Source organism: Colossoma macropomum, unplaced genomic scaffold (assembly GCF_904425465.1).
Source record: "Colossoma macropomum unplaced genomic scaffold, Colossoma_macropomum, whole genome shotgun sequence".
Taxonomy (NCBI): Eukaryota; Metazoa; Chordata; class Actinopteri; order Characiformes; family Serrasalmidae; genus Colossoma; species Colossoma macropomum.
The window spans coordinates 13,073,962-13,089,540 of record NW_023494802.1 but is presented as its reverse complement, the minus strand read 5'-3'; the positions used below and the strand labels follow the sequence as shown (position 1 = coordinate 13,089,540).

At 37.9% G+C, this 15,579-nt stretch overlaps 1 protein-coding gene across 5 annotated transcripts; it reads right to left on the bottom strand.

Moving 5' to 3' along the window:
- Positions 1 to 4,288: 4,288 nt before the first annotated feature.
- Positions 4,289 to 15,185, bottom strand: znf362b (zinc finger protein 362b). Of its 5 annotated transcripts, none has more exons than XM_036591693.1 (9): positions 15,010 to 15,185; positions 10,612 to 10,676; positions 9,926 to 10,172; positions 9,616 to 9,720; positions 8,758 to 9,079; positions 7,934 to 8,158; positions 7,728 to 7,806; positions 6,895 to 7,053; positions 4,289 to 6,312 (listed from the first exon to the last, which is right to left on the bottom strand). In XM_036591693.1, the coding sequence occupies exons 2-9, from the start codon at positions 10,672 to 10,674 to the stop codon at positions 6,196 to 6,198; spliced, it is 1,317 nt and encodes a 438-aa protein (XP_036447586.1). In that variant the 5' UTR covers positions 10,675 to 10,676; positions 15,010 to 15,185; the 3' UTR covers positions 4,289 to 6,195. The 5 variants fall into 5 exon arrangements, with proteins under 5 accessions (XP_036447586.1, XP_036447588.1, XP_036447589.1 ...); XM_036591695.1 differs by having other exon boundaries at positions 9,926 to 10,145; XM_036591696.1 differs by having other exon boundaries at positions 9,926 to 10,076.
- Positions 15,186 to 15,579: the final 394 nt, after the last annotated feature.

The window sequence follows — 15,579 nt, the reverse complement described above, 5'->3', positions numbered from 1 at the left end:
TCAGAAAAACACTATTGCCTTTTGGGGTATGTAGTTTAAATCAAGCACATTTGTGTCCTGGCTAGATGTGGTAAAAGGTATAAATGCCACCAGACTACAAATGTAATTAAATTGTCTGAAATGTTTTTACAAGGTAAATCTATGTATGTATCTACATTATGCCAAGATGCTCCTTTTTTTAAGGACATTAACTGGGATTAATGTTCAAAAACTAAAGGCTTCTTTAGGATCATAACATCTTTTAAGCAGTTTAAAGCAGACATTTTAACATTACGATATCTTATTTCATCGTTAGCAATATTCTCTAGTCCAAAGAAGATCTCAATCTCAGATCAGTACAGAGTTGGTGGATGTTTTCGACCTGAATTCCTAGCCTTGGTCCTGCCTCATGGTCTTGACTACTACAGCAGTAGAAATTTACTATTTCTGCAGGTGAGTGATGCTTTTTGCTAATCAGAAGTGACCCCACTTAAAGTGGCTTGACACTTCACCAGTTCACCTTTGAACATTTTAGACACTTCAGGAGACTTTTGAGATTAATTTAACCCACACAGTTGTCAGCATTAGGATGTAATAATTCATTTTATTTTAAAACTCTGAAAGACCCATGTCTGTCTTATTGCACTAAAGAGTCAATGACAGAAAAGTCATGTGGAGTATTGTATAAAATCATCTACAGTCTTACTAATATGAACAGCCTTACAGTGTTGTTTGTTATATACAGAATGATGTCTGCTGCATTTTAAGCAGAATCATAAATATTGGGGGTTTTATTGTGTCATATTTTGTACAAATTCATATATTATACATAATTTCCTTTTGATAGTTATCTGGTACCTGCACATGAACACTAACCACCTATTGCATAAAATAGGACTTATAGAGTGAAATCTGTCTGAATTTAAAAGGATGTTTGATATAAAGGAGTGATTGTTGTAATATACATACGTTATAGCTATTTGCAGTATGAAATCAGTAACCTGCATGTTTTGACTGACAAAATGACAAATGGCGATGTGATTTCTGAACTGCTGCTGATCAGCTTTATTTTAGTGTGATGTCCTTTTCACAGTTTATATAAGCACCATGTGAAAACTCCATGAACAATTGGAACAACAGTTTACATGTAACATGAACAAAAATATTTATTTTCTTATTAAACAAGTATATTTTCATTGTTGTATAATTTGTGTTTTTTCAGAAGCTCACGCATTTGATCGTTATATATTTAGTTTGAATTTCTAAAAACGATAGCAGAAGTCACAAAACTGAACTCCTAATATGCATAATTTTAGCTTTGATCACCATATGAGAGATATGGGTATTAACCCATGTATATGCAGGTATTAACAAACTATGAAGAAATGCTGAGATGTAAAATTCTCCAGATAGTCGTTTTCTGTCTGCAGATGCTTTCATGGCAAGGAATTGCAAATTGTGGATTTTGTAACAAAACCTACTTTTTAAGAGAGAGTTGCTTCTGTAGTTTGCAGAAGTCCAGCATTTGCTGGAATACAGAACATGTGATTAAGTGTTTTTAGTTTGTTACAGATGCCACAAATGCGCCAGATTGTAAAGGGTGATCATGCAGGCCCAAACATTTGATCATAAGCTGTACAGCAAGGGTTCCCGAAGTCAGTGCTTGGGACCCCATGTTCTGCACATTGTTGCATTTTCCCTATTCTAACACACCTGAAGGACTTGTTAATTAGTTCATGAGCCAAATCAGATATGCTGGATGAGAGGAAAACACAAAAAATGTACATGGTGTAGGACATCTGGACTGACTTTGGGGACCCTTTATATAATGTAACATTAAAAACAACAGCAGACACGACTCCTGTGACAACTGCTACCTTTCACCTAGCCAGTCAAACGCAGCTGCCAGCACTGATCACAAGACAGAACTAAATAAACTTCTTCTGTATGTGTCATTTAAAAAGGAGCTTTCACCAGCTGACAAGCATTCTTTTAAATTCGATTAATTTCAAAAAACCATGTGGGCACATATATAACAGTCTGAGTTTATTAAACAAGATAAAGATACAAAGTGTCCTCAACATTGATATTTTCTAAATTCATTTTGCTGTATTGTCTGTGCATATTGAGCCAAATCTTGAAGACCACAATGCAAGACAAATGAAGAAAAAAAAGTAATAATTTCTAGACATATATAACAATGCCATACATATGTTAACAGTTAATTAATAACGATTACGGTCAGAGAATTCCATGCGGAAAAATAAAAAAGGCTTACTGAATACTGAAAACATCAACATGGGGGAATAAAAGGAAACACAATTGTCATTCAGTGAGAGTAAAATTAAGGCTTACAAATAAATGATGGATATTAAAAACAATCAGTACTTACAGAAAAAATTATTAATAACTGGAAATACAGATACAAAAATGAACAAAGTACAGTATCTAAACCTTTTAATTTGCACTATTAATGAATACATAGTATACTTTTATAGTAAATGTACACATTGTTTGATTTAGGGAGATTTAGCAAGTAAATACATTGGGTCAGCTCAACATGTATTGTTTCCAGGCAAGTGGTCAACTGGAGTCTAATATTACAGGCCCAGTCAGGGTGTACTGGGTTAGAGCTAAATGGCATAAATTAAGCACTGTTAATCTACTACTACTAATGTAGAAAAAATGGAGATTAAAATCAATCTCTACCAATCTGCAAAAACCTAACCGCCCAAAATGTTCTGATCAGGGCACTGATATGTAAACATGCTCGAGTTCCATCATATAGCTTCTGTTGGATTTTTATAACACATAATGAGAACATTCTTCCTAGACGTCTGAGTGTCTTAGGCTCAAACCGTTATTCAATAGAGACTTATTATAATGAGGGAAAGTTGTACAACTCTGGTTTGCACTCTGAGTTACAATTAAGGGAAAGGTAACTGTAACAGACAGGAATTGAAACATCAGTTATCTGCTGAGGTTTTTAAACATTTCTTAATGTAAGCACCAACAGATAAAATGAAAGCAACATTGGGTTAACTGAAAGTAAAACATTGCTCACATTTACAGACTATTAAAAAATCATTTGTATGAATCAGTAAACCATTACTGTACAAATCATTATTTAGGGCAATGTATATGGGACATATCAGGGAGCAACAACATATGGTCCTATAAAAATAAGAACAACAATAACAGTAATAATAAAAACAATTCAACATAATTTCTGGCAGTTTTTTAAATGTTCATCAATGAAACAGTATGAGCTTAACAAGTGACTGGTATGGTATGACTGACTGAAGACAAACAATAATGGAAGTGACGTAGCTGCAGTGTTGTTTAACAACACAAAAAAATGACACGCTGACAATTCAAAAGACTAGTTATGCACTGAATTAGTTAATGCAATATTAAAAAAACCTTTTGGTCTGGTGTAGTTGTTTTTTTTTCAGAATTAACAGAGCTATACATTTAAAGATGTGTTTAAACAAAATTACACACGTGTGTAGAACGTCATTACCAGTAAGCACCTGCACATTCATTTACCAACAGGCTGTTTGGGCCCACCTTCAGGGGAATTTCTGCAAAATACTGAATACTAATAACTTGTACTCCACACTAACTATACCGCACACAAAAACAATAAAATATACTAAAATCTAAACATGAAACTGTTGTAACCCACCTCGCCCTATTTGCTGCCATTACTGCGAATATTTGGATTATGTCTGTGAGGCCACATGGAACGTAAGGCTAGACACAAAGCACTAGAGAACCAAAAGGTCCACTCATTTTACTTTCAGTGAAACAGTGCTAAACGTTAAATAAAAAATTTAGAAATTAGTAGTACCACTATTTTCAGAGAGGGGGGAAATTCTGTATAGAAATGTAACATTTTCACAACAAATGTAGATTCTAATTAAGCATACACAATAGTTGACAGAGAGGCAGTACTGTTCTTGCTGGGACTTTAAATAGCATCCCTAGTGACTGCTGCAGCACAACACAGTGGTACATGTCTAAACCAAATTGCAGTGTCTGGCAGTAATTTTTTTACATTCAAAATATGTTTCCTAAGTTGCTTGTTTAAGTGACAGATTCCCTTTTAATACTGTTACAGTTTTTTTAGATGTGTTTTTCTACATTACAATTTTAATACTTTATATTTCAAAGTACATTGCTGAATTAGGTGCTTGGTCTTTAAAGCCACAATAAAGAAAGATCTGTTGAGCTATTTATGTGTACATCAGAACATTACTGCACTGTGAGCAAAGAAAGGGAGCAAAGAAAAATAGCTTGGAAAGCTTAACAGAGTACGTAACATCACAGCTTGGCCAGGGCATGTGGTTCTGGTTATGACATTTCACACTTGACTAGCACCGCTGTGTCATTACATTGCTTCATTAAAACAGACAATGCAATAATGCAATTAGTATGATCGTCAAGTGCTGAACAATTTGGGGAAGAAAGTTTGCCCTACAAAAAAATAGGATTAACCTTATAGAAAAGAGAGTAGAGGAAATCAAACTGATTTCTATGACATTGCACAAATATATATATGTAAGTACATCTGTGATGTAATTAATGCAAGCAGTTATTTTAGAGAGCATCCATTTACATCAACGCTCTTTTATTTGCACAATTTCTATGGAGTTTCCAGAGCCTCAGAGTCCTTTCAATTTAAATGTCTTTTGAGACAATAGAAAAATAAATGGGCTCGTAACACACATAAGATCAGGCTCACTAGATCTACAGACCATGGGAGCTAGCTTTTTAGAATTTAACATTTAAAATGTGGACATTATTTGGAAAATGGAGCTTATAATATCACTAGGCATCCTGTAGGTAATATTGATAATTTATGCAAATATTTGATGCTTTCCTGTTTATAGCTACAGACTTATACAAAAGTTTGGGAATCTCTGGTCATGTTTTGTTTTTACTTAGTAAATCGACAAGTTCATACATCCTCCACAGCACACGTGTCAGGCTTCAGTCCTTGCAGGCCAAAACACTGCAGCCATCAGCACTCTGCCTCATTAAACACACCTGATTCAGCTCATCAGCTAAATAGCAAGGCCTTCATGAATTCAGGGTGCACTCGAAGGTCCCCAATTTGACATCCCGCTCTACAGAGTACTTGTGTAACATTTTTCTGCACATTTTAGTGCACAGTTTGTACTTATTATTTACATATCTTTGTGAAAATAAGTTCACACATCCTCTACAGGGAACAAATTCTGCACATTTTAGTGCACAATTTGTTTTTATTTAGTGAACTTATTCTAAAAAATAAAACACATTTTCCCTCAATATGTTTAATTTAGTAAATAAATAGAAACTGTGTACTAAAATGTGCAGAACTTTGCGTTCTAAAAAGGTTAACTTACTTTCACAAAAAACAAAATTATTTTAGCAAGAGTGCCCAACCTTTTGCAAAAGACTGTATACTCAAACATATTCGCGCCCACACTTTGTCATAAATTTCTTGGTTTCCTCCCAGGATCCACATATCCTCTGAACTGTCCTACCCAAACCAGTACTCATCACAATGATGCTGCATCTAACCAAGATTCATACATTACTTCACATTTTTTTCCAAGGTCTGATATCTGTTAATCAAGGATTACACAAGTTTAAAGTGGAGGATTTGTCATGTCCACACTAAAACTAAACACGCTACCCTGTAAAACGAGATGGTGCTCATAACTAAAAATGGAGATGGAAAACGACAAACAAAAGAGCCACTATACTTTAATAATCATAGTTAGCCCCAAAGCTAAAGCCTGACTTCCCCTTGGAAAACTTCGAACTTTTGAGCTAACCCCGAAACTGGAAAGTGCTTTAAGTTTATCTTTGGATGTCTCCCTAACACACCCTTGATAATCTGAGAACAAGCAAGTAGGAAACAGCCTGTTGTTCTATTCTTGGGATGCATGTTTAGATTCCCATTTAGACTGGTGTCTGGTGCTGACTCACCTTGGACACCAGGTGATGAGATGTAGCCAGTCAAGCAGCTACATCAATTTGTACTAAATGGCTAAAATATAGAAGAATATGGCAGACACAGTGTCCTTTGAGAACCGGGGTGCTGCATATTCCTTTTCTGTCTTCTTATTCTCAATAGAAGAGCAGCCTGGCACACAAAAGACAAAACAAAAAAAACAACCTTTTTGAAAGGAAGAGGAGGTAAAGAGAAGAGCAGAGGGAAGCTCAGATGAGAGATACGCGTATGGGGATACTGGGAGATTCTGTTCTCTGTGGAGAATGGTGGCTAACAAGATGCTCAACCACCGTGTGTTTGGACATGTGCTTCATAAGGTAGGTCTCCTAAAAACAAGAACAAACAAGAAATGTGTATATTGAGATTTGATTAGAACATTAGCACAACAGCTGAATGAACTTGGTAATGAATCAAAGTTTACTGGTTAAAGGTGCAGTTTGTAGTTTTTCATAGTGATTCTAGATCTGTAATCATGTAATTTTTAAAAGCATCACGGAAACACTGATGCAGCATATTATCATGCACTGGATCTCACTAGTTTCTTTGTCTTTTTTGTTCACATTTTCTAGTCCTGAAAGAAGCCCTGCTCAGCCAGAATGGAGCTGGATGGGAGCAGTTGGGAGAGAAGGAAGCAAAGTGTTTCACTTCAGTTGCAAAGATAGGTGCTGCCACAAATGTCAAACTCCACCCTTAAGCACAGGTATGCTTTATATTAAACAGTAGTCTTTAAAAGCATCAAAATTTGTTCTTGCTACTTGCTTTGGAAGTATCATTCATTTTGGCAATGTGAGGCATACTGCAGTGCTGTCAACATTTTATAATTACAATTTATTGCTTGAGGATGTTTAAGCTCATTATGATGTAAGGTTTAGCCTTGGTCGGAAGTAGGTAGAAATGCTGGTACTCACCGATGTGTACGCGCGGCCACACATACTGCAGCAATAAGCTTTAGCGTTCTTCACAGCGTGTGCTGACAGGTGGATCTGTAGGGAGGCCGAATCTGTGTAGGCACGGTAGCAGTTCGGACACTTGTATGGTTTGTCTTTATTGTGCTGCCTCTGATGGGACTAAGAAATATGAGAGAAGTTACAGTGATGCGATATGGAACTTAAGGTGAATATTAACCTGTCAAATGGTGCTGGAAAAAGTAATGGAGCAACTGCTCACAACCTTAAGCGCAGGTTCCCAAGTCTGATCTTGGAGTACCTGCTGCCCTGCACATGTTAGTGTTTTCCCAGTACCCACCACACCTACTTCAAGTCATGTAGGGCTTGTTAATGAGCTGATTAGGTGAGTCAGGTGTGTTGGGAGCACTGGAAACATTAAAACGTGCAGGGCAGGGGATACTACAGGACCAGGGTTGGGAACCACAGATCTAAAGTATGGCACCTTGACTGGAGTCAAGTAGTGGAGGTAGTGTCATGGTTTGGGCAAATGCAGCTGCTAGTAGACCTGTATTGCTGTATTAGTGATGTGACAGGGAAGATACAGATCATCTGATAATGTCTTAAGTTTGAGACTTAAGCAGTTATAAGTTATCAAACAAATGCATTATACAACACTATGCAGTGTAGTGTTCTTAATGATTTGATTATGGCAATATTCTAAACAATAATCATATGCCTTATTCCGCTTTAGTATGGAACTAATGTTGGAATAAATATATTGTAAGAATACAGTATTAGTCAGTACTACTGTCTTACCAGTCAGTCACACTGTGATCTCTTTTTGTTATACTCACCTGTAAATTTGAGAGCTGTGTAAATGCTTTTTCACATCCAGGTTGGGCGCATTTATATGGTCTATCCCCAGTATGAATCCTACAAATAAATAACAAATAATCATAAACACACGAGTTCAATTTTCCACTGGGTTCTGCACTTTGCATTGCATTGGGTAAAATATGGTGCTGGATGTGGTTGAATGGGTTTCATCAAAGGCTCTGACCTTGTGTGCTGTTGCAGGTGAGACAGCTGGCGGAAGGAGTTCTCACAGTAGGAGCAGTGATAAGGCTTTATCCCTAAGTGAATCCGGAGGTGCTGCGCTAGGTATGAAGCGTTGGCAAAAGATTTTGAACAGTGAGGACACTTATGGGGTTTGGCCTCTGTGTGGGACTTGGAATGAATCTGCATCTCTGACTTGTTGAAGAAGGTGAGTGGACAAACTTTACACCTGCACAGAATACAAACATCCAAGTATTAAAATAGTACGGTACATTCTGGAGAACACTGCCACCAACTTGATCTCAGGCTCATATCTATTTGAATGGAAAGATGTCTGTAAACCTGACACTAATAACCAGGCTCAGGGTTCGAAAGGTTTTGGAAGTCACTGGTTAAAACTGACAAAACACACAGAAATAGTCGGTGGTGTTTGTCTCAGATTATGCATATGTTTTTTATTCTGGCAATTACACATGCACATATCTCCACAACAAATGGCTCTTTCTCCCACTTAGGTCTTTAGCAACACAGTGACAGGCTGTATTTGTTGAAGGGTGGGCCTTTCCGTAATGCAGCATTTTGACGGTTACAAGCTCTCTCATTTGTATTTCAACCAGTCTTATTGTTATAATGTCTCCATGTAACAAATATGTATCATATAAACATTACAGAACATAAAGCTTTGCTCAAGATGACATAACACTGACAAAGATTCATTTACTTTTTTGACTAATTAATGCAGTCCTTCTGTAAATTCATACTTATTATGGAGGTCTAATACAGACACTAAAGGTCTTATAACCTTGAATAGACCTTAAATATTCAAACCTGTAGGTTTTCCCCTCTTTGGCGATGGTGACTGACTGGTCAGGGCCTGAGGCCAAGATGGGGTAGGGCACCACCAGCAAGGGACCGGTGTTGTTCTCTGCTTTGATCTTCTTACGGCCACGCGGGGCTTTCGGCTGTGGCCCCAGCATCCCTGCCAAGCTCCCACTTTTCACCTGATCCATGCCAGGAGCGCTGGCCAGGCCTGAGATCACATTCAGGGAGGGTGCTCCTCCCAGCCGGTTCTGACTGCTAGACGTCGGGGTGGTGGGGGTCATGGCCTCAGAAGTGTTGTGACTGTCGGCGCGAGAAGTGGCTACCAGGCCTGTGTTTGAACAAGTGGAATGCAGTTATGTTCCTTTTTTATTTGATTCCCTTAAAACCTAAAGGCCTGTTTGTGGGTCCACAATTTAACTACATAACTGCCATGTTAGTTTCAAAGTATTTAGCATCATATTATTTACCAAATAATTCAGCATAATGACTGAATAAAAAGCCATTATATTAATAACAGAATAATAAACCTGCAGTTTAGGGGCAATAATACCCAATATTCATAATCAAAAATTTGGATGTAATGACTATAATGGCTATAAAGGGCTGAGCTTCCCCAAGAGGCCTTTGTTGTTTTCCCAAAACCAGTACAGTCACACTTTATGCTAGACAGACTGATATTACAATATTTTTAATACATACTGTTATGTTGCAAATATTTTGGAAATAGAAAATTTAAAGAGAGTACCAAAAATGCCAATGTTTAATCCAAAGAAAAGTAAAAAGGCTTACAAAGGTAGCACTCTTTTCAGGAGTCGGAGCCAGATATACACAAGTGTCTTGTTTTGTGTTTTTGTTTTGTTTTACCTGAACGATGGTTCACTCTAGCAGCCTGGTCAACAGCTTGACGCATATGCCAGTCTTCCCATAATCCTTTAGCTTTCACAGCTGACTTGTCATCCATGTTCAGCTCTAGATCATCAAATACAAACGTATTGCTCATTACAATTCCCTTTAATGCAGCTTAACCCACTGTATAACAGTGTTTTCTATAAAAATGGACAACAGTACAGTGCATAGCTATAAAGAACCACAGCAGCTACCCGGAAACCTGATACTTATGTCTATTTTTAGAGATAAGAGATTGTCTTTAACAGTGTATTGTTTTGACAAGTACCTGCCACGGTGCTGGAGGCGGGGCGGGCGTGAAGGGCAGTGTCCGGCTGGGAGGAGTTGTGGGCCTGCAGCCCCGGCACCTGCTGCAGCTTAGGGATGGACATCACATGCTGGCCAGCATCTGAGGGCGGTGAGGCCACCAGCAGGGTCTGCTGAGAGGGAACAGTGGAGGATGGCAAATGCGGAGGTCTGATCTTTTCTGCCATCAGCTGCTCTTTGATCTTGTTGATAAGAACCAGGTTATCCAGCTGTAAGAATCATTCGTTATGCTCAACTGGGGACATTGACATTACTTGGTATGAGCGGTCTATGGTCACCATATAGCAGAACTTCGTAGCAATGGTGCATGTGTATGCAACTTGTAATGGATAAATTTAAATAGAAATAAAATTTACATTGCCCTATATTTTATGGAAGCAGTAAATAAGAAATCAGATGACTGGCTAAAATAAGACAAGTTCCCCACAACCAGACATTTCTGGTATTTAGTACATAATGTACAAATTAGGGTTTATTTTATTACACTACTGTGGCTCCCACTAGTGGCGATATTTCTGAAAAATTATTGTTTCAGTAACTGGACAGGATAAAAACTCATTTATATTCAATAGGCAGACTGTCACACACGTTAGTCTGATGTGTGAATATCAGTGCTTGTTTTAAAAGAGAGGCGTAAGGTGAACTCACCTGACCAGGCATGGAGGGAGGTGGTGGCCAGAAATAAGGATTATTGAATCGAGGCTCCGCCATCCCTTCAGTGAAAGCAAACCAGATCATTTTAAAACAGGTTAAAAATCACAATGAGAACAGCATAATAATGGTTAATACATAATACACTAGTTTTAGTAGGTACTGTAATAGAATTGTTGTTTAAAAATGCCTTTGCCAATTAAAGCATTATAACTACTATGTATAAGCCATCTGTGTGCTATTCTTAAAGAACAACACCAGTAATGTTATATAAACATGTCTTTGCCATGTAAAGCATGATAACAACTAAGGCTGTAACGATTTCAATACACTACTGAGAGGTCTAAATCATTATTGGTTGAAACGTTGTATCGCCTATTAGAGCTGTCAGACAGGCTTAGAAATTAACATTGAATTTTGTTCTTGCTTATGTTTCCATTTTTAAAATATATATGAACGTTAAATATATTATTTTTAAAGCTGCAAAAAAAGAAAAAAATTTGGATACATAATTACAGTAATCAGCATTTTTAAGTAAGTGTTATATGTCCTACGCCAACAACTGTGTGCTTCCAAAATTTCCCAAACGTCACAAGATAGGAATAGCACTTAGCCAAGCAGCTAAACTAGCAGCTTCCTTTGCTACCTTATTTGTGTAACATTACTTGATTATTAAAGGGGAATTTCTCTGATTTTTCAAAATCTCTGTATATTTCAGTTGTTAAGATGTAAACAAAGTCAGTCAGAGTGTTTTTGTTACTGGGATTTCTTTGCAGTGGAGCTGACAGAAACCAGGGGATGCAATGTCTATATTTTATTTACTATTCAAAATAACCAGTGAACCTACATATGTCTTCTGAGTTTTTATATGTAATGCTGATAAGGGCAAAACGGTGGTAAATCTGAAAAGGAAAAAAAAAAAAAAAAGTTTCCTGGGCAACTATTTTGCATTAGAACTCCGTGCATGTACTTCTCCGCCATTAAAAATGTGTTTTAGCTTTCTGATAAGGCTTTGGCCTGTCGTAAAAGAAATAATTTCATGTATTTTAAGTGAGGGAGCTTTAAGATGCATTAAACTCTTTGGATGTCTGGTTCCCATCACCACCATCAGCAAGATTCTCTAGAATGGAGCATTTCACATCAGGCCACTCTGAATGACTATGTTTATATCGTGTATCTTGTATCAAGAAATGTTGTCTGGGGAATTCCCCTTTAACTTACCACTGAACAAAGTGTCTACAACCCTGTTTCCAAAAAAAGTTGGGATGTTGTGCAAAATGGAATGATGTGACAATCATTTAAACCGTATGTATTTAATTAAAAATAGTACAAAGAGAACATATCAGATGCTAAAACTGAGAAATTTTGTTGTTTTTTGAAAAATATTTGCACATTTTGAATTTGATGGCAGCAACACATTTCAGAAAGGATGGGACGGGGCATTTTTACCACTGTGCTGCATCACCTCCTCTTTTAACAACTCTTTGTAAGCGTTTGGGAAATGAGGAGACAAACTGCTGCAGTCTTGCTTGATATAGGATTTCAGCTGCTGAGTTTGGGGTCTCCTTTGTCGTATTTTTCATTTCATAACACGCTGAATGTTTTCAATAGGTGACAGGTCTGGACTGCAGGAAGGCGAGTTTAGCACCTGGACTCTTAATACAGAGAAATGCTGTTGTAATACATGCAGAATGTGGTTTGACATTGTCTTGCTAAAAATAAGCAAAATCTTTCCTGAAAAGACATCATCTGGATGGCAGCATATGTTGCTCCTGAACATGTATATATCGTTCAGCATTAATGGTGCCCTCACAGATGTTCCTGAGCCCATGCATTGATTTCCACTACAGAACTGTGTTCTGATTTTAATGCAGTGCTACCTGAGGGCCCAAAGATCACGGCCTGTCAGTAGTGGTTTTTGGCCTTGTCCCTTGCATACAGAGATCTCTCTGGATTCTCTGAAACCTTTAATGATATTATGTACCATAGATGATGAAATCTATGCTATTTTATGTTGAAAAACGTTATTCTTGAAATGTTGCACTATTTGATCGTGCAATCTTTAACAGAGTGGCAAACCCCTCCCCATCTTTACTTCTGAAAGACTCAGCCTCTCTGGGATGCTGTTTTTTTTTTTTTTTACCCAATCATGTTACTGATCTGTTGCCAGTTAACCTAATTAGTTGTTTTTTTAAGCATTACACAACTTCACGTCTTTTGTTGCCCCATTCCAACTTTTCTGACACATGATGCTGGCATCGCATTAACAATGGGCATATATTTTTCAAAAAACAATAAAAAAGGTCTCTGTGAATTATTTCACATTATCGCATTCTGTTTTTATTTACATTTTGTACAGTGTCCCAACTTTTTTGGAAACTGGGTTGTACATGTGGAGTGTTGTGTACACTCTAAAAGTTTTGTCATCTGAAGCCAACCTGTTAGCCATGTTCAGCTTAAAAACAACGCATCAGTTTGTCCAGATTAATATGCTAAATTTGTGTTTGTTTGAGCTCAACCAATATGTGCAATACATAGAAAAATATAGCCATTTAATAAGTCATAATAATGAGAAAGTTTTCCATAACTGTTATTAATACTTAAGGATAACTTTAATTTGTGTCTCATAAGTTTGACTTGCTATCTCAAAATAATGAGACCCTCTCTCTTAATTGACTTAGTATCCCATAATTATGATTTGCTCTCTCATAACAATGAGATTCTATCTGTTATTACTTCTATTTCATAATTATGACTTAACATTTCGTTAATATGACTTTGCATCTAAATCTAAAATATCTTAAATTCACTTAAACCGTAAATCCACTGCTATCTTCAATGCACTGGGATCCTAAATCTCCTGTTACCTTAAATTCAGTAGTATCTTTAATACACTGTTACCTTAAAACCAGTTCCCTTAAATCCACTTCTACCTTAAGGTCATTGGTATTTTAAATCTACCGATACCTTAAATTCACTGCCATCTTAAATCCACTGCCTCCTTAAGTCTACTGCTACCATTAATCCATTATTTGTGCTGATACTGCTGTGCATTAGGCTGTGTGTACTGTGTATGAGTGTCTGTGTGAGAGATGTGGCAGTTAGATGTGAATGTCCCGAGCATTCTGCCATTCATCCTGCAAAATTTGTTCTAGCTCAAAAACTGCAGGAAGAGAAACATTAATTTTAGCGCATAATAATAACAACAAGAAGGAGATTATGAAGAACAGTAACTTGGCTTTTCCAAGCCAATTTAGGAATGAGATGCCATGTCATAAATATTTGTTACTAAGTCATAATTGTGGTAAACTTTCTCATCATTATTTACTTACCAAAATGCTATATATTTTTATATATATATAAAATCAGATAAAATCTTCACCTCAGAGGCTAAAATCATATGGAACCATAAATATGCGTACTGTGACCGTAACTCAGTGTCAATGCCACTGTCCCCAAAGTGTCAACGCCAGAAATGTCCACTTAATAAATTAAGCTCACCAAATATCTATAAATGAACGTTTTTTCCCTTGACAGGGACACAAAAGTTGCAGAACTTTTTCGTTCTTTCCTGCTACCAGTTCATATCCATCGTTCAGAAAAGGCTGGAGAGTGAAGTTCACGCAGCACACTGCACTCCACACGAGGCTAAAGTCAGCTTCTTTCTAATTTTCCCGTTCCACCTTAAATGGTGCAGCAGTTACATTGTGGCGTCTCGGACGCATTATAACTGTGACTCAGGCGCCAGAATGTAACTGCTGCACCATTTAAGGTGGAACGGGGAAATCAGAACAAGAAGCTGGAGAATAGGAAGCCAACTTCAGCCTCGTGCACGCCACACACATTAACACGGCTTCAACAAAACGTTTCAGACAAAAGAACAAAAAAAGAAACAACTAAAATGGCAGCCTGTCTTTATTTTCATAAGGAAGGGCGCCATATTCTGCGGAGCCCAAATTTGCCCCTCGGTTTGTGTTGGACGGGGATGGAGCAGGCAGAAAACCGCAGGACCTGACTGTGGTGTATGTGTGGGAATGTGGCTGTTTGTTTATGAAGAAGAATTGCACCTTTGAATTGCCCGGCCCCTCTGGAAAAAAAACCTGACACTTCCTACAACAATCCTGCCGTGCAAAAACACTCGTACGGCAGCTACTCGCAGCTCGGCTCCATCATTTCCCACACTGTCTCTCTCTGCAGCGGCGAGGTGGCGAATTTCCTCACAAAAAAACCCTTTCACTGCAAAAACCATCAGCCGCGTTCGCTTTAATGATTTTTGGGGAGATTTTTAACCTCCCGCGTACATTAAACACCACCGATACGGGCTTTGCAGGCATGCACTGCCACTAAATATTCGCGTCGCGTCGGCAAGAAGGAGTAAAAACGTGTTGGACAGACCTTTTATTCCGGCTGCAGCTTTTTTCCCTTCGCAGAATAAAAAGCTAAAAGCGCTTGATGTTCTTTCTATGCGCTTCTAGCTTTCACCGCTTCCGGGTCGCCGTTCGTTCACTTCTGGGTGTTTTTTTTTTCACGAGGCTCAAGTTGGCTTCCTATTCGCCAGCGTCTTGTTCCAGTTTTCCCGTTCCACCTTAAATGATGCAGCAGTTGCGTTCTGGCGCCTCGGGCGACAGAGTGTAACTGCTGGACCATTTAAGGTGGAACGGGAAAATTCGAACAAGACGCTGGCGAATCAGAAGCTGATTCAGTTTCGTCTCTCTCTCTCTCTCTCTCTCTCTCTCTCTCTCTCTCTCACATATGAAGTCCAGAATCACGAAGCAGTTTATTATTTTTTATATCATGGTCCTTCAAACAGGGCAAGAAAATCACTGCTCTGACGCTAAATATACTGCAGTTAGAGCCTGGAGTGCTTGGGTTTTACCTAATGGTCGAAATATGCGCAGATAATGCTAAAATGAGAGCAGCAGTGAGTAGTAAAAAGGAAGAGAGAGTTAGGATGATCTCTCTGCA